Raw genomic sequence first — 20246 nt, forward strand, 5'->3', positions numbered from 1 at the left:
AAAAAGAGGCGCAATGAGGTAGCTGTGTGAGTAAGATTAGCGACCCTAGTGGCCGACACAAACACCGGGCCCATCTAGGAGTGGCACTGCAGTGTCACGCAGGATGGCCCTTCCAAAAAACCCTCCCCAAACAGCACATGACGCAAAGAAAAAAAGAGGCGCAATGAGGTAGCTGTGTGAGTAAGATTAGCGACCCTAGTGGCCGACACAAACACCGGGCCCATCTAGGAGTGGCACTGCAGTGTCACGCAGGATGGCCCTTCCAAAAAACCCTCCCCAAACAGCACATGACGCAAAGAAAAAAAGAGGCGCAATGAGGTAGCTGACTGTGTGAGTAAGATTAGCGACCCTAGTGGCCGACACAAACACCGGGCCCATCTAGGAGTGGCACTGCAGTGTCACGCAGGATGTCCCTTCCAAAAAACCCTCCCCAAACAGCACATGACGCAAAGAAAAAAAGAGGCGCAATGAGGTAGCTGTGTGAGTAAGATTAGCGACCCTAGTGGCCGACACAAACACCGGGCCCATCTAGGAGTGGCACTGCAGTGTCACGCAGGATGTCCCTTCCAAAAAACCCTCCCCAATCAGCACATGATGCAAAGAAAAAGAAAAGAAAAAAGAGGTGCAAGATGGAATTATCCTTGGGCCCTCCCACCCACCCTTATGTTGTATAAACAAAACAGGACATGCACACTTTAACCAACCCATCATTTCAGTGACAGGGTCTGCCACACGACTGTGACTGATATGACGGGTTGGTTTGGACCCCCCCCAAAAAAGAAGCAATTAATCTCTCCTTGCACAAACTGGCTCTACAGAGGCAAGATGTCCACCTCATCTTCACCCTCCGATATATCACCGTGTACATCCCCCTCCTCACAGATTATCAATTCGTCCCCACTGGAATCCACCATCTCAGCTCCCTGTGTACTTTGTGGAGGCAATTGCTGCTGGTCAATGTCTCCGCGGAGGAATTGATTATAATTCATTTTAATGAACATCATCTTCTCCACATTTTCTGGATGTAACCTCGTACGCCGATTGCTGACAAGGTGAGCGGCGGCACTAAACACTCTTTCGGAGTACACACTTGTGGGAGGGCAACTTAGGTAGAATAAAGCCAGTTTGTGCAAGGGCCTCCAAATTGCCTCTTTTTCCTGCCAGTATAAGTACGGACTGTGTGACGTGCCTACTTGGATGCGGTCACTCATATAATCCTCCACCATTCTATCAATGTTGAGAGAATCATATGCAGTGACAGTAGACGACATGTCCGTAATCGTTGTCAGGTCCTTCAGTCCGGACCAGATGTCAGCATCAGCAGTCGCTCCAGACTGCCCTGCATCACCGCCAGCGGGTGGGCTCGGAATTCTGAGCCTTTTCCTCGCACCCCCAGTTGCGGGAGAATGTGAAGGAGGAGATGTTGACAGGTCGCGTTCCGCTTGACTTGACAATTTTGTCACCAGCAGGTCTTTCAACCCCAGCAGACCTGTGTCTGCCGGAAAGAGAGATCCAAGGTAGGCTTTAAATCTAGGATCGAGCACGGTGGCCAAAATGTAGTGCTCTGATTTCAACAGATTGACCACCCGTGAATCCTTGTTAAGCGAATTAAGGGCTGCATCCACAAGTCCCACATGCCTAGCGGAATCGCTCCGTGTTAGCTCCTTCTTCAATGCCTCCAGCTTCTTCTGCAAAAGCCTGATGAGGGGAATGACCTGACTCAGGCTGGCAGTGTCTGAACTGACTTCACGTGTGGCAAGTTCAAAGGGCATCAGAACCTTGCACAACGTTGAAATCATTCTCCACTGCACTTGAGACAGGTGCATTCCATCTCCTATATCGTGCTCAATTGTATAGGCTTGAATGGCCTTTTGCTGCTCCTCCAACCTCTGAAGCATATAGAGGGTTGAATTCCACCTCGTTACCACTTCTTGCTTCAGATGATGGCAGGGCAGGTTCAGTAGTTTTTGGTGGTGCTCCAGTCTTCTGTACGTGGTGCCTGTACGCCGAAAGTGTCCCGCAATTTTTCTGGCCACCGACAGCATCTCTTGCACGCCCCTGTCGTTTTTTAAAAAATTCTGCACCACCAAATTCAAGGTATGTGCAAAACATGGGACGTGCTGGAATTGGCCCAGATTTAATGCACACACAATATTGCTGGCGTTGTCCGATGCCACAAATCCACAGGAGAGTCCAATTGGGGTAAGCCATTCCGCGATGATCTTCCTCAGTTGCCGTAAGAGGTTTTCAGCTGTGTGCGTATTCTGGAAAGCGGTGATACAAAGCGTAGCCTGCCTAGGAAAGAGTTGGCGTTTGCGAGATGCTGCTACTGGTGCCGCCGCTGCTGTTCTTGCGGCGGGAGTCCATACATCTACCCAGTGGGCTGTCACAGTCATATAGTCCTGACCCTGCCCTGCTCCACTTGTCCACATGTCCGTGGTTAAGTGGACATTGGGTACAACTGCATTTTTTAGGACACTGGTGAGTCTTTTTCTGACGTCCGTGTACATTCTCGGTATCGCCTGCCTAGAGAAGTGGAACCTAGATGGTATTTGGTAACGGGGGCACACTGCCTCAATAAATTGTCTAGTTCCCTGTGAACTAACGGCGGATACCGGACGCACGTCTAACACCAACATAGTTGTCAAGGACTCAGTTATCCGCTTTGCAGTAGGATGACTGCTGTGATATTTCATCTTCCTCGCAAAGGACTGTTGAACAGTCAATTGCTTACTGGAAGTAGTACAAGTGGGCTTACGACTTCCCCTCTGGGATGACCATCGACTCCCAGCGGCAACAACAGCAGCGCCAGCAGCAGTAGGCGTTACACGCAAGGATGCATCGGAGTAATCCCAGGCAGGAGAGGACTCGTCAGACTTGCCAGTGACATGGCCTGCAGGACTATTGGCATTCCTGGGGAAGGAGGAAATTGACACTGAGGGAGTTGGTGGGGTGGTTTGCGTGAGCTTGGTTACAAGAGGAAGGGATTTACTGGTCAGTGGACTGCTTCCGCTGTCACCCAAAGTTTTTGAACTTGTCACTGACTTATTATGAATGCGCTGCAGGTGACGTATAAGGGAGGATGTTCCGAGGTGGTTAACGTCCTTACCCCTACTTATTACAGCTTGACAAAGGGAACACACGGCTTGACACCTGTTGTCCGCATTTCTGGTGAAATACCTCCACACCGAAGAGCTGATTTTTTTGGTATTTTCACCTGGCATGTCAACGGCCATATTCCTCCCACGGACAACAGGTGTCTCCCCGGGTGCCTGACTTAAACAAACCACCTCACCATCAGAATCCTTCTGGTCAATTTCCTCCCCAGCGCCAGCAACACCCATATCCTCCTCATCCTGGTGTACTTCAACACTGACATCTTCAATCTGACTATCAGGAACTGGACTGCGGGTGCTCCTTCCAGCACTTGCAGGGGGCATGCAAATAGTGGAAGGCGCATGCTCTTCACGTCCAGTGTTGGGAAGGTCAGGCATCGCAACCGACACAATTGGACTCTCCTTGTGGATTTGGGATTTCAAAGAACGCACAGTTCTTTGCGGTGCTTTTGCCAGCTTGAGTCTTTTCAGTTTTCTAGCGAGAGGCTTAGTGCTTCCATCCTCATGTGAAGCTGAACCACTAGCCATGAACATAGGCCAGGGCCTCAGCCGTTCCTTGCCACTCCGTGTGGTAAATGGCATATTGGCAAGTTTACGCTTCTCCTCCGACAATTTTATTTTAGGTTTTGGAGTCCTTTTTTTTCTGATATTTGGTGTTTTGGATTTGACATGCTCTGTACTATGACATTGGGCATCGGCCTTGGCAGACGACGTTGCTGGCATTTCATCGTCTCGGCCATGACTAGTGGCAGCAGCTTCAGCACGAGGTGGAAGTGGATCTTGATCTTTCCCTAATTTTGGAACCTCAACTTTTTTGTTCTCCATATTTTATAGGCAGAACTAAAAGGCACCTCAGGTAAACAATGGAGATGGATGGATTGGATAGTAGTATACAATTATGGACGGACTGCCACGGTTAGGTGGTATAAAAAAACCACGGTTAGGTGGTATATATTGTAATACAATTATGGATGGACGGACTGCCTGCCGAGTGCCGACACAGAGGTAGCCACAGCCGTGAACTACCGCACTGTACACTGGTTGATAAAGAGATAGTAGTATACTCGTAACAACTAGTATGACTGACTATGACGGTATAAAGAATGAAAAAAAAACCACGGTTAGGTGGTATATATTGTAATACAATTATGGATGGACGGACTGCCTGCCGAGTTCCGACACAGAGGTAGCCACAGCCGTGAACTACCGCACTGTACACTGGTTGATAAAGAGATAGTAGTATACTCGTAACAACTAGTATGACTGACTATGACGGTATAAAGAATGAAAAAAAAACCACGGTTAGGTGGTATATATTATAATACAATTATGGATGGACGGACTGCCTGCCGACTGCCGACACAGAGGTAGCCACAGCCGTGAACTACCGCACTGTACACTGGTTGATAAAGAGATAGTAGTATACTCGTAACAACTAGTATGACACTATGACGGTATAAAGAATGAAAAAAAAACCACGGTTAGGTGGTATATATTATAATAATACAATTATGGATGGACGGACTGCCTGCCGAGTTCCGACACAGAGGTAGCCACAGCCGTGAACTACCGCACTGTACACTGGTTGATAAAGAGATAGTAGTATACTCGTAACAACTAGTATGACACTATGACGGTATAAAGAATGAAAAAAAAACCACGGTTAGGTGGTATATATTATAATAATACAATTATGGATGGACGGACTGCCTGCCGAGTTCCGACACAGAGGTAGCCACAGCCGTGAACTACCGCACTGTACACTGGTTGATAAAGAGATAGTAGTATACTCGTAACAACTAGTATGACTGACTATGACGGTATAAAGAATGAAAAAAAAACCACGGTTAGGTGGTATATATTGTAATACAATTATGGATGGACGGACTGCCTGCCGAGTTCCGACACAGAGGTAGCCACAGCCGTGAACTACCGCACTGTACACTGGTTGATAAAGAGATAGTAGTATACTCGTAACAACTAGTATGACTGACTATGACGGTATAAAGAATGAAAAAAAAACCACGGTTAGGTGGTATATATTATAATACAATTATGGATGGACGGACTGCCTGCCGACTGCCGACACAGAGGTAGCCACAGCCGTGAACTACCGCACTGTACACTGGTTGATAAAGAGATAGTAGTATACTCGTAACAACTAGTATGACACTATGACGGTATAAAGAATGAAAAAAAAACCACGGTTAGGTGGTATATATTATAATACAATTATGGATGGACGGACTGCCTGCCGACTGCCGACACAGAGGTAGCCACAGCCGTGAACTACCGCACTGTACACTGGTTGATAAAGAGATAGTAGTATACTCGTAACAACTAGTATGACACTATGACGGTATAAAGAATGAAAAAAAAACCACGGTTAGGTGGTATATATTATAATACAATTATGGATGGACGGACTGCCTGCCGAGTGCCGACACAGAGGTAGCCACAGCCGTGAACTACCGCACTGTACACTGGTTGATAAAGAGATAGTAGTATACTCGTAACAACTAGTATGACTGACTATGACGGTATAAAGAATGAAAAAAAAACCACGGTTAGGTGGTATATATTATAATACAATTATGGATGGACGGACTGCCTGCCGACTGCCGACACAGAGGTAGCCACAGCCGTGAACTACCGCACTGTACACTGGTTGATAAAGAGATAGTAGTATACTCGTAACAACTAGTATGACACTATGACGGTATAAAGAATGAAAAAAAAACCACGGTTAGGTGGTATATATTATAATACAATTATGGATGGACGGACTGCCTGCCGACTGCCGACACAGAGGTAGCCACAGCCGTGAACTACCGCACTGTACACTGGTTGATAAAGAGATAGTAGTATACTCGTAACAACTAGTATGACACTATGACGGTATAAAGAATGAAAAAAAAACCACGGTTAGGTGGTATATATTATAATAATACAATTATGGATGGACGGACTGCCTGCCGACTGCCGACACAGAGGTAGCCACAGCCGTGAACTACCGCACTGTACACTGGTTGATAAAGAGATAGTAGTATACTCGTAACAACTAGTATGACTATGACGACGGTATAAAGAAAGAAAAAAAAATACCACGGTTAGGTGGTATATAATTATACAATTATGGATGGACGGACTGCCTGCCGAGTGCCGACTGCCGACACAGAGGTAGCCACAGCCGTGAACTACCGCACTGTACTGTGTCTGCTGCTAATATAGACTGGTTGATAAAGAGATAGTATACAACAATATACTACTATACTGGTGGTCAGGCACTGGTCACCACTAGTCACACTGGCAGTGGCACTCCTGCAGCAAAAGTGTGCACTGTTTAATTTTAAATTAATATAATATTATGTACTCCTGGCTCCTGCTATAACAACCTGCAGTGCTCCCCAGTCTCCCCCACAATTATTATAAGCTTTTATACATTGATGTACAGCACACTGGGCTGAGCTGAGTGCACACAGACTGAGTCACACTGTGTGACTGCTGTGTATCGTTTTTTTCAGGCAGAGAACGGATATAGCAGAGAACGGATATATTAAATAAAAGTTAACTTAACAACAACTGCACTGGTCACTGTGGTAAACTCTGTCTGCACAATCTCTCTCTCTTCTAATCTATTCTAATGGAGAGGACGCCAGCCACGTCCTCTCCCTATCAATCTCAATGCACGTGTGAAAATGGCGGCGACGCGCGGCTCCTTATATAGAATCCGAGTCTCGCGAGAATCCGACAGCGTCATGATGACGTTCGGGCGCGATCGGGTTAACCGAGCAAGGCGGGAAGATCCGAGTCGCTCGGACCCGTGAAAAAAAAAGTGAAGTTCGTGCGGGTTCGGATTCAAAGAAACCGAACCCGCTCATCTCTAGTCTACATACGGACAGAAAAACAACTGAGTTTATCTCTAATCATAGTGGGGAGAAATTTCAAATAAATGGTTTTTTGAACTGTAGGTCTAAGTTTGTTATTTACACTGTGCAGTGTGGTTGTGGCAGACAATATGTGGGGCGCACAACTAGGATGCTCCATACTAGATTTATGGAGCATTGGAAAAATATAAACAAAAATGTGCGAGCACACCCTCTGTCCAACCACATTGCACAGTGTGATCTCTATACACCTGGTAATATCAAGGTATTGGCTATTGAGCAAATTAAAAGCACTGCACATGGGGGAGATAGGTTTAATACCTTGTGTCGTAGAGAGGCCTATTGGATATTTAGATTGGCCACCTTGGCCCCTGATGGCCTAAATGATACAGTGTGATCTCTATACACCTGGTAATATCAAGGTATTGGCTATTGAGCAAATTAAAAGCACTGCACATGGGGGAGATAGGTTTAATACCTTGTGTCGTAGAGAGGCCTATTGGATATTTAGATTGGCCACCTTGGCCCCTGATGGCCTAAATGATACAGTGGAATTGAACCATATCAGCTAGACCATGGGGGTATGATCATTACACCATGTATATGTATAGGTTCTGACTAATGGGGGGTCGGAGAATATTAGTTGCATGGTGGGGTTATCTTGGAAATAGGAGGGGATAGATGAAAGAGAAAAGAGGAAAGAACATTAAGTATACCACACACATTTTTTTTTGTGTGTGGCTATTCCATATACACAAGCTAATATAGTGGTTCTAGTATAATATGTTGTGGGGATCTGTATGGATAAGGGTTATCCCTGATAAATAAAAGAAAATAGGTTCTATTCTGGATGTGCTTACAAGATGTGTATGTATATATGCATGTATATATGTATATGTATGTATATATACATTATGATATAAGGTTCTATAGTAGCATATGAGAAAAATATAATATGTAAATATAGATGTTAATTATGTTGCATTGAGTGCCCTGAAGATACATTTAAGATTACGATAATTATGGATAAAATATATATATTGAGATATTTTGAAGAGTTGATAAATGGTATTGGAATGGTTTGAGCTGTACGTTTCCATAAGGAATAATTTTACCTTGTTATAAGTCTAGATATATGTGTTTAGATAGCGAACTTATTTGAGTATAATTTATTTGAGTATATTTTATTACTCTGCTCTGGCTCATATTCCGGCATTTTAATGGTGTATACACACTACTTGATGTGAGTTTTACGAATACCACAAATCTGATATAAGCAAAAGCCCAATTTCAAGAGCTATGGGTTGAATTAAGTATAAATAGATGAATAAATTCTATCAACAGTTGATGAATGTCTGTACAGCAACAGAACTTGGAGCGCAATTAACTGCATAGTGACAGCCTTGCTAAATGATCAACAGCCGATACACGGAAAATGAGGCTTGAAGCACAATCAGGCACATAGTGATAGCTCTGATTGATTGCTAATAGCCGCTATACGGAAGGCGAGGCTTGGAGCGCAATGAGTGTGCGCAGACGCACTAGAGAGATGCCGGAGATAAAAAGGAGCAAGGTGGCAGAGTTTAAAATATCCGACTGAAGAAGCCGCCGAGCGTTTACAGGCGGAGAAACGCGTCTCATTGGTTTTACCCTCCTATGATCAGTATACCACGAATCTACCTCAACACGCTGTGAAGAATTCTAAAGGATCTCCGGATAAGGCTCACGAAAAGGTATTTGAGCACCAGAGCCGGGAGTGAGCAAAGAACTTCGACCAAGGAGGAAAAGTGGTAATATATAACATGGCCATGTTCTAAAATATCAGCTGAGGTGCATGAACTTTTTTCACCGCTATAAGCAAAAGCAATTGCATATATCCTTGCATGTCAATCTATAAGCAATTAATTGGCTGCTGCCATATACTGAACCAGTTCTGAATATCAGCTGAGCTGCATGAACTTTTACTATTGCCGTGAGGAAAGCATGTATATTTCCCTGTAGATCAATCTATGAACAACTAACCCACCACTGATGTGTATTAAATCAGCAACACTTTCTAAATGAAAAGGAGCAGCTATTAAAATCATATACTAATTCATCTGGAAGTTATAAGTGTTGTGGTCAGTAGAGTGTGGATCTGGGAACTTAATTATACACCCTGACCAATAAATAAGGAATTGTAACAGCTATTTTTAAATATAGCAACAATCTATATAAAAAAAAGCTTCTACCTCAAGCTGAATGAGCAATCTAATATCAACTTAGAGGCTGGAGACCTCTACAGCACTGGAAGGAAACGGTTTGTTGCTTTTGTATCCAATTGTTTTAGTGGTGTATTGAAAAATCATGTATACAGAGCAGAGCTATTGTACTATATTATATTATATTATTGATGTATTATTGTTTTATTGGCTTGAATTTTAATAAAATATATAAGTGATATGTGGAATTAGATTTATAGGTAGGGGGGAAAAAAGGGCTATTTTAGCTAAAGAAAAATCTAGGTAAAATTAATGAATAAAAGTATTTTATTTAAGAAATCTATTAGCGCTGTCTGCTTATGGTACGCCTGACCTTTTGCTTTACCTGAAGGACGAAAGGGGCGAATGGAAGTGCCTTTGGCCTTCGACACAGAAGGAGCTGTATTAGGCAGACAGGCAGTTTTGGCAGTAGCCAAGTCAGCCACTATCTTATTTAAGTCCTCCTCAAACAGAATATCCCCCTTGAAAGGGATTACCTCCAGGGTTTTTCTAGAGTCCAGATCCACAGACCAGGATCTCAGCCACAATATCCTGCGAGCCAGGACTGACGTAGTAGAGGCCTTGGCTGCTAGGATACCAGCATCAGAAGCCGACTCTTTAATATAGCGAGAAGCTGTGACAATATATGACAAGCATTGTCTAGCATGGTCAGAGGAGATTTCAGCCTCTAACTCCCAGGCCCATGCTTCAATAGCCTCTGCCGCTCATGTAGCTGCAATAGTGGGCCTTTGTGCAGCACCTGTGAGGGTGTAAATAGCTTTTAGACAACCCTCGACACGTTTATCCGTAGGCTCTTTTAGAGACGTGACGGTAGTGACAGGTAGAGCTGAGGAAACCACCATCCTAGCCACATGTGAGTCTACTGGAGGAGGCGTTTCCCAATTCTTAGACAGCTCTGACGCGAGGGGATAGCGAGCCAGCATCTTCTTTTGAGGCACAAACTTCATACCCGGGCTTTGCCAGGGTTCCTGACGTATATCGACTAGGTGGTCAGAGTGAGGTAAAACTTGTTTAATCACCTTCTGATGCATGAACCTATCTGGTTTCTTAGGAGGAACGGATGGCTCGGGATCATCCGTAATCTGCAGAATTAACTTAATAGCCTCCAAAAGATCAGGAACATCCACATGTGAACTACCCTCCCCATCAGCCGTATCTGAGTCAGAACCTGTGGGGTCAGTGTATGTGCTGTCTTCATCAGACGAGGTGTCAGTGTTAGCAGTGGATTGTGAGGAGACGAGCGCTCGCTTATAGGACCTCTTGGACTTAGGCGAGCATTGGTCAGACTTTATAGTAGTCAGGGACTGGTTCAACTTCTTTAATTGAGCAGATAAATCGTCCGCCCACGGCGGGTTAGCTGCAGGGACCACATACGGTTGTACCGGCATTGGGGGTCCCATAGGGGGTGTTAGTTTATGAACTAGCGTATGCAGAAGCATGGAAAAAGCGGCCCACGGAGGGTCAGTATGTGCCTCCATTGCCACAGTCCCACTGGGCAGAGAACCAGAGCCCGCAGCTGCTATATTCTCCCCATATGTGCCTGTGGCTTCAGCAACACCAGCAGTGTGTTCCGCCCCAGAACCGTTACCCTCAGAAGCAGACATGATATAACTTGCAGTATGAGGTAACACAGTACAATTATTAGCAGCACTATATCCCTAAACCCAAACCCTTGCGCAGTGTAGTCAGCACCAGCAGAGATAAAGGAGAGATATGGTGACTAAATCACAGAGAAAAATACGTAATATATACAGTATATCTTTGTGAAAATCCTATATTAAATAACACCTGGCACACCAAGCCCCCTCAGGTTATAGAATATAGGGATAGCAAGTTGAGTGAAAAACACGAGATGGACACCACTCAGCTATCAATGCACACACAAATAGTCACAGTTTGTACAATGCAGAGGTTATTACAGACAATAATACTGCACTGGACTAGATTACATAGCTATATAGGCCCTCATTCCGAGTTGTTCGCTCGCAAGCTGCTTTTAGCAGCATTGCACACGCTAAGCCGCCGCCTACTGGGAGTGAATCTTAGCTTAGCAAAATTGCGAACGAAATATTCTCTAAATTGCGAATAGAAATTTCTTAGCAGTTTCTGAGTAGCTCGGGACTCAGTCTGCCACTGCGACCAGTTCAGTCAGTTTCGTTCCTGGTTTGATGTCACAAACACACCCAGCGTTCGCCCAGACACTCCCCCGTTTCTTAAGACACTCCCGCGTTTTTCCCAGAAACGGCAGCGTTTTTTCACACACTCCCATAAAACGGGCAGTTTCCGCCCAGAAACACCCACTTCCTGTCAATCATATTACGATCACCAGAACGAAGAAGAAACCTCGTAATGCCATGAGTAAAATACCAAACTTCTTAGCAAATTTACTTGGCGCAGTCGCAGTGCGAACATTGCGCATGCGCAATTAGCGGAAAATCGCTGCGATGCGAAGAAAATTACAGAGCGAACAACTCGGAATGAGGGCCATAGTCAATAGATATAACACTACACAGTAAGAAACTGGATGTATATCACAGGGTAATTGTACTATAAACCCCTGACTAAATGCACTCTTTCTTAACTAACACTGACTAAAAAGGCAGGTAGAATACTTCAGTGTCATGTAAAGTCACAGCACTGACAACCAGGCGGCTTTACATAGGAGGATTTGCCCAAGCAGTCCCAGTAACAGTGAGCTGAGGAGTAATGGCGCCGCAGACACTGACAGGGAGTGAGGAAAGACATAGATGCAGCTCCAGGGCGGGAACACTTGCTGGAAATGGCGCCCTGGGGCTGGGGGAGGGGCTTCAGGTCTAAGCCTTATCCCCCTTGCTGGCAAGTACTGTGGGCGATATTAAAATCGGTTTTAAGAGAAAACCTGACCTGCGCCCATGCCCTGGTGATCTAGTGGGATCACCTGTATCCACAGTGTCCACCGCCAGCATGCGCGGCCCGCCTCCCACTGACTGCGCCGGATCGCGATAAAGACCGGGTCCCGCTAGCGGGACCACTTACCACCTCCCGAAGCGCGGCCACGCGATCCTGGGGAGACCCAGCCGTGTGTGCCTAACGTGAAGTAAACCGGAGCCTCCGCTGTAGGTACTCGGCAACCAGGGCTCGGGAGTGTACAGCGCCGCTGGGGAGAGCTGGAGCTGCAGCAGAGAATGTTTGAAGACATTTACCCCTGCTGCTGCCCTTGAAGTCTTCACTTTTTACCTTATAAAAAGCTTTTCTTAGGGCTGCTTGGAGCAGCCCCTCTGTTAAGTGCCTGCTTACTGCAGCACCAACTGACAAACTGAGCTCCTGTGCTGGGAGGCGGGGTTATAGAGGAGGCGGCGTTGTGCATTCTGGGAACAGTCAAAGCTTTAAGCCTGTTGGTGCCTCGGATCAAGATCCTACTCTACACCCCATTGTCCAGACTTGTGGAGCCCAGTGTACCCCGCAGCAGAAAGAAAAATTAAAACCTCAGTCAGAACAGAAATCTTTGATCTCCCAGGCACAGCGGACCTCGGTGAACCCCTCAGGCTCGGGAGACCTCGGTGAACCCCTTGGGCTCGGCAGACCTCGGTGAACCCCTCGGGCTCGGCATACCTCGCTGATCCCCTCAGGCTCGGCAGACCTCGGCTGGATCTCTAGGCACACCGGGTGACTGGACCATCCTGGAAGAAAAACACACAAAATTGTTGCCGACACTGCGGCGACCTCCCTATACCTGGAGGCAAGGGCAAAGGGAACCTCATGCCGTGAGGCAAGGGCAAGCAGAACTTCCACCCCTGGAGCTACGACTCTCAAGACCCCTCCTGGGGACTTAGGACATAGGCATACAGAATCAGGCATACTTGCCTACCCTCCCGGAATGGGCGGGAGGCTCCCGAAAATCGGGTGACCCTCCCGTCCCCCCGGAAGGGCAGACAAGTCTTCCAATTTCAGCGGTCACCCCCTGCCCGGCTGCCCACTTAGCGAGTAAAGTGGGCGGTCCGAGAAGGCGATGACGCGATTCTTGTTGAATCGCGTCATCATAGCCACGCCCCCTACTATATAATGCCGAGAATAGCAGCATTACACAGCGGGGGGCGTGGCTTTCATGACGCGATCAATCAGCCACGCCCCTGTTCCGCCTCTGGCCCGGCCCGTTCCGCCTCTGGCCCGCCCCCCTCTGGACGTCACCTCACTTCCCGCCTGCCCTGATGAGCCGACCGGCTGCTCTCTCCCGGAGAGAGCAGCCCAGAAGTCGGCAAGTATGGAATCAGGTTAACTTCACCTGAACACATGGATGGCAACACTGAAATTAGGTGCAGGCAAGGTTCAAGACTTCAGCTACGGCAGGGATTCCGGCACAGGATCAAGCAAACAAGGACTCCAAAACTGTGACAAATAAACTGGCTAGGAACAGACTAGGAACAACATAAGTTAACACAAGCTGTAACAAAACTATAGCTGGCCCTGACTCTCAGAACTTGCTCATACTTAACATAGGTCAGGGCCAATCACTAGAGCACACACAAATACACACAATGTGCTGCAGCTGGAGAAGGTAATCAGGAGAGAGCATGTTCCACCTGATTACCCCAGCTGGGACTGCTCCTCCAATAGCAGCAGCCCTTGCTGCTCAGAGGTACAGCAAGTGAGAGACATAACAGCAGCAGCCCTGGCTGCTCAGAGGTACTGCAGGTGAGAGACATAACAGCAGCACCCCTGGCCGCCCAAAGGTACTGCACTCCAGAACATCAAAGATGGCAGCGTTTGGTTTCTTAGCAACGGCTGACTACCGCCGCTCTGTTTCTCGATAGCCGCCTGACGCACTTCCGGTCACGTGGGTGCGTTCCACCGGCAGTGGAGCGCATGTCACTTCTGTTTTCGCTGCAAACGCAGCAGTCAGGTTTTAATATGTTTTCTACGTCTTCTAAGTGCTTGATAGTTGTAGTATTTTTTCCACATGCACCAGGACCACTATACATCTATATGATGGGCATAGTATGTTGCTATGTTGTGTTCCTTTATGAGTTTTGTCTAACTTCCTATTTGTAATTGGAGGGGAGTGGCTTGTTTCAGGTCTCTGCTATAAATGTGGTCCATGGGTTATTGTGCATTATGGGCTGCTGGGTGAAGACCAGTTGTTGTTTTGTCTGTCTTGACAAAGGCTCATATGGAGCCGAAACGTCGACATACTGCTGACATGCTGTCGCGTATTGCTGCTTAATCTCAGTTGGAGATGCACCTGTGAGGTACAATAAATTTGCATAAAATTGGAAGGTGGTGAGTGCCTGTACTTTTCTTTGGATATCTATGGACTGTTAAAGCCCTTTATGGAGCACCGCCCATGGTGAATTTGTAGCAGAGAGTGTGGACCTATCGGATATATATATATATATATATATGTATATATAACACAATTTACAGAATTATATAGAGTGCTGCCAGCTGGTCTACAGGGACTGCAGTGAGCTGGCAGTGTGTGGGGAACCCTGATTTGTGGAACCCCAGGGACGGCTGCCCCTGTCACCCCTCCCTTAATCCGGCTATGGCAGAAATCGCGGCACATACTATATTCAGTACCAATGACAATAATTTGGTACTATCAATATTAGGCAGTGATTACAAATATTGAATAACTTTATTTACAGGACTTTATTGTACAGTAGTTGGAACAGCTCTATTTTGATAAAGTAACACCTGCCAGATATCCCTGTGTCTTACGTGTATGGCTGTATGTGTGGAATACCAGCAGACTGTGACCCTGCAATCCCTTAAAGAACACACTTGAAGGTTAAGTAACTGTAGATCTCCGTTAATCTCATGTAATCTTCTATTACTAAATGAGGGTATACCACTCTAGCTCCCTGTCTCAGAATGATATTCGCGTGGCTTAAACAATGAAGTGTCAAAATTGCTTGACTTCTTCCTAATAGCATAAAAACATGTTTCTATTCATTTGCTGTTATCTTGTAGTACAGATTTTTGGTAAACTTGAAGCCTTTTGTCCATCACAATGCACTTGTATTTTCCACGGGAGAAGTGACGGCACTGGAACAAGGTAGGTGCTTTCTTGATACTTAAACTCGGATAACGCAGACATGCAGTGTACTGCACCTAAAGGTTTGCACAGGGTATGTCCTAGGGCATTTATTTAGAATATAAGACATACTTGTTCTGCTCATGTAAGTAAAATTAAAAGTTCCCAGGATAGTTATTTTTTGTTATAGCGTCTACATTTTTTGTGTATCACCTAAGTCATGCTAATACGTGTACTGTAAGAAATTCTAACTATAAATAGTATTACCTTGGCCTTCTGTAACCTGCATACAGCACTCTGGCAACTTATACAGCGTTATAAATAAGAGTTATTGCAGCTTGCAGTATATAAATGCACAGAGCTGGATTATAGAAATAAGGTGGTTGTTGGTGGAGCTGAAGAATCCAGAACATCTCTATCAAACTAACACATAAGCAAAACATGATCAAAATAATACAAACTACAAAGTAGACAAATTATTGATTGATATTGATGAGCAATATTTGAAAGTATGTTTGCCAGGATATTCACCTTATTCCATTTTTCTCTGGCAGAATTTGGCACATAAAATTATAGCAGTTTTGTTCCACCCATGATTTTTGTTCCAGTCATCGTTTTTGTTCCACATTTTTCTTTATTATACCCAAATATACACGTAGGATTCAGAACTTACAAGTATAGTGCAGGATGCCATTACATGCAAAGATGAAATAAGAGCAAAACTTAAATATGGTGTCACATTTCAAAGAAATGAGCTATCTGTAGCAAAGTGTAACTCCTACAAAAATCTTCCACAATTTCACTTATCTCTGTTTCCAGAGTTTTAAAATACTCTCCAGGGTCTCTTGGCTAATGAGGTCATCTTAAAAAGTCTTTAGAATAGAGCAAAAAATTTGTGGCCATGAAATCAATTTGGAAATTCCTTGCTGGAAAAATTCTAATTTCTGCTTTAAAATGTCATATTTGAACAACGAAATAAAAATTGTTAAATAGTATTCTGCAATAAATACAAAAGTACTACTCCCAGAGAATAAGAATATATAGTGAGAACTGCATTTAGTATACATAAAAAGGGGACATTTACAGGCATAAATTTAGCCATCATTTGCCCTTTCCTCAGTCAAATTTAGACATTGTGGGTGGGATGTAATGCCACCTAAGTTCAGCAGCTGTGCAGGATACTGGCTGAACAGCCGCCGAACTGGGGCGGAATTACATCTAGCCCTTTATTTCAATCAATGCGCTTTGGAAAAATTATGAGCAATGATTCAACAATTTACATGAAAATAAGAATGTAGTACAAAATACTGTGAAGTTCACTTATATGAAATAATATAGCAAATAAAAGACATAAATATTGCCCCTAGTAATTTCAAATGATTACTAGTTTCCTAATAAAATGATTGGCTGCTTTCTCAGGATTACTGGTTCTGCTCACAAAATGGCTGCCTCTGCTGACTTTAGGCAATACTGTAGGTGTAATCTAACTATTTCCATTTTTTTGTAGATTTTGAAACCTAATAAAGATATTTATTTATTACCCCAGAACTGTTCTTTGCAATGATCCTGACATGTTTGACATACCTGTCAATGTTCCTGTTGATACTGCGAAGCTTCGAGTAGAAAAGACAGTTATCCGGAGAATTCCCACCGAAGCCTTTTATTACCTAGTTGATCTGAAATATCTTTGGATTACCTACAACAGTATTACTAGCATTGACTCTAGCAGCTTTTACAATCTCAAACAGTTGCATGAATTACGCCTGGATGGAAACATGATATCTGTTTTTCCATGGGAATCCTTATTAGAGATGCCTCGATTGCGTACCTTGGACCTTCATAACAACAAGATTGCAAGTATCCCAGCTGAGGCTGCACGTTACCTAAAAAATATTACATACCTAGATGTGTCCAGCAATAAGCTCACCTCTCTGCCTTCAGACCTGTTAGACATCTGGCCGCTATTCTCAGAACCAGCACACAGGAGCACAGATTTACTTCCACAGCGAGTTATACTGGGTAAGTTTGGGAAATATCCCCCACAGGTTGCATAAAGATTTTCTAATTGAAAGTTTATTTAGAGGGTTCATTTCAAGTAATGTCAAGGTTTAATATTTTCTTTTGCCCAAATACATATAGCTTCCAATACATGTGTAATATCCAATATGGCTATAATATAAGTATCAAAATGAATACTATAATTATTAGGCGTGTTGGAAAATGTGCTTGGGAGATGACTGTTGCAACCTATGCATGCAGTGTTATCATTTTCCCGTGATTCGGCCAAGTTCCGTCCAGTCTCCAAATTGTTGGATTTTTTCAGTTGGCCCAAATAGGAAAATGATCTTGTCACTTTGATGTTATGCTGAGCGGCAGGGTCATTTATGGCTAGCTGCAGAACAACTACAAATTAAGACAAGTAATTAACACTTATTTTCTACAGAACACATATCTGTACACTTATCTTTATTGAATATTTTAGAATTACCTAATGCATGATATTTCAGGTACTAAAATAGTAATCTTATAAAGCTACAGCTTCTTTGTAAAAAAACGAATACATGCGTGCAGAAAGTTACTATATGAAGTCATGGGAAAATGCTGGTAGGATTCCAGTTACCCATAACCCCCCTCCCTGGCAGTGGATTCAATCATGAGCACAATAGCAGTAGTATATAATACCATTGTACTAGACTTGTGGCCACAACATGTAGTATAAGGGACGGAATGCATACTTATCAGGGGTTCGGTATGAATGACCGCCAGACAGGATGACGGCAGTCAAAACACAGAAGCCGGCATCCAGAGGAATCAAATTCCGACAGGGGTGATTTAACTAATGTAACCCCTGTCCCCTACCCCCTAGCCCTCCCTTCCTGCAGCCTAACCCTAACCTCCCCTCTTAGTGCCTAACCCTAACCTCCCCCCGGTGGGGCCTAAACCTACCCCCCCTCGTCCCACTGCCTAACCTTAGCCGTCCCCCCTTGGTGCCTAAACCTAACCTTCCACTGGTGGTGCCTAACCCTAACCCCACCCTGTCCGCAGCCTAAAACTAACCCTCACCCCCTGCAGCCTAACCCTAACCCCCCGGTGTGGGCTAAATCTACCCCACCCCCCCCTCTGGCAGTAGCGAGCAGTCTGTGGCTATACTTACAATGGTTGGGATCCTGGCTGTCAGAGTTTCAACGTTGGTATTTTGATGCTGAAGAATTTCCATTGTCAGGATTTTGTGGGTAATTCAGATCTGATCGTTTTCACACAGAGGGTGATCAGATATTAACTGCGCATGTGTATGCACCGCATGCATGTCGGACAACAACAACGGGCATCGCCGGTCAGCGATGGGATGGTGCAAAAAATCCATTCACACGGGTGTTCGCAAGGAGATTGACAGGAAGAGGCTGTTTGTGGGTAGCAACTAAGCGTTTACAGGGAGTGTCCGGTAAAACGCAGGCATTACCAAGCATTTTCAGGGAGGGTGTCTGACGTCAGCCCCCGATCAGCCTGTTCTCATTGCACTGGAGGAGTAAGTCCTGGACTGCGCACACACTGCACATACTGGATTTTAGCAGCTCTGCATACACATAGGATCACACACTTGCACAGCAAATTTACACTCCCCCTGGAGGCGGCGACTATCTGATCGCAGGACAGCAAAATTAGCAGGCCAGCGATCAGATCTGAATTGCCCCCAGGTGTCAGGATTTCGGTGTCAGTATTTCGGCAGCCGGGATCCCGACAGCCAGGATGTTAACTGCATCCCTTTATCAGGATTTAATTTTATCTCCCCAGGTGAAATAAATCACGGATAAGTGTTGGCATCGGGGCTAACTGCATAGCCACGGATGTGGTAATTAGCTGCAGTAATTTACTGCAGCTAATAGGATAACGCCCGTCTTCATGGAACCCTAACGTTGCATGTTTTTCCAAATCACAATTGAAAAAATTTAGCCCCACCTGTGGATCTTTAAAATGTGTCAGCCAGTAATGAATACTTCTGATCTAGTGTAACTCTGTTTCCAAAAATGAAGCCTATTAGGACTGAGCTTTGGAAATATACCTGTAGGCCATCTATATTGTTAACTAGCTGTTGTCCCCAGTGCTGCCTGGAGATCTCTCTCTGGGCGGGATGCAGCACACATATTGAATGCAATACATCCTGCCACTAATCACACGCATAGAGGCGTTTAACAATGCCATATGCATGTACAAATAGATTAAAATTGCAAAGGACAGCTGTTATTGGAAGAGTACTTCTGTACATGCATGGCCATTGACCAGCGCATGCACGAGCTGCAGGAGACACTGGGAAGGAGCCTACTGGAGGGAAGTCTGTGGTAAGAAGCCCATAGGCTTCTATTAGGCCTCTATTAGCCAACACCATCTATAGATGGGTTCACTACGATCTGCCGGCGGCCGGCCTCCCGGCGACCAGCATACCGGCGCCGGGAGGCCGGCCGCTGGCTTACCGACAGTGAGGCGAGCGCAAATGAGCCCCTTGCGGGCTCGCTGCGCTCGCCACGCTACGGGCACGGTGGCGCGCTACGCGCGCCACACTATTTTATTCTCCCTCCAGGGGGGTCGTGGACCCCCACGAGGGAGAATAAGTGTCGGTATGCCGGCTGTCGGGCTCCCGGCACCGGTATGCTGGTCGCCGGGAGCCCGACCGCCGGCATACTGAAGACCACCCTCTATAGATGACATTACCTACTGGGTACAAGCAGTGGCGTAACTAGAAATTTTCCTCCCCCAAGCCAAAAAATCCTTCGGCGCCCCCCCCCCCCCCCCATACCCCCCATAATTGGCATTAGCAAAGGGACAAATATGTGCGCGCCGTAGGCGCGCGCCGCCAAAAGGGGTGTGGCTTCGTTAAAATGGGCGTGGCTTCACGTAAAGGGGCGTGGTATTGCAGGAAAAGACTACCTTATACCCCAGTTTTGCAACCTGCACGCCCAGACGTTAGCCACCA

General features: G+C 45.5%; 1 protein-coding gene across 1 annotated transcript in view; it reads left to right on the top strand.

The window, feature by feature from the left end:
* The first annotated feature begins 15182 nt into the window (after nt 1–15182).
* Nucleotides 15183–20246, top strand: part of LRIT3 (leucine rich repeat, Ig-like and transmembrane domains 3) — a 136121-nt gene continuing 131057 nt past the window's right edge. Inside the window, exons 1-2 of the mRNA XM_063918822.1 lie at nt 15183–15298; nt 16824–17296. Of these exons, the coding sequence (XP_063774892.1) occupies nt 15183–15298; nt 16824–17296 (589 nt within the window). The remainder of the gene's footprint in view (nt 15299–16823; nt 17297–20246) is intronic.

The sequence above is a fragment of the Pseudophryne corroboree genome, chromosome 1 (assembly GCF_028390025.1).
Source record: "Pseudophryne corroboree isolate aPseCor3 chromosome 1, aPseCor3.hap2, whole genome shotgun sequence".
NCBI classification, from domain to species: Eukaryota; Metazoa; Chordata; class Amphibia; order Anura; family Myobatrachidae; genus Pseudophryne; species Pseudophryne corroboree.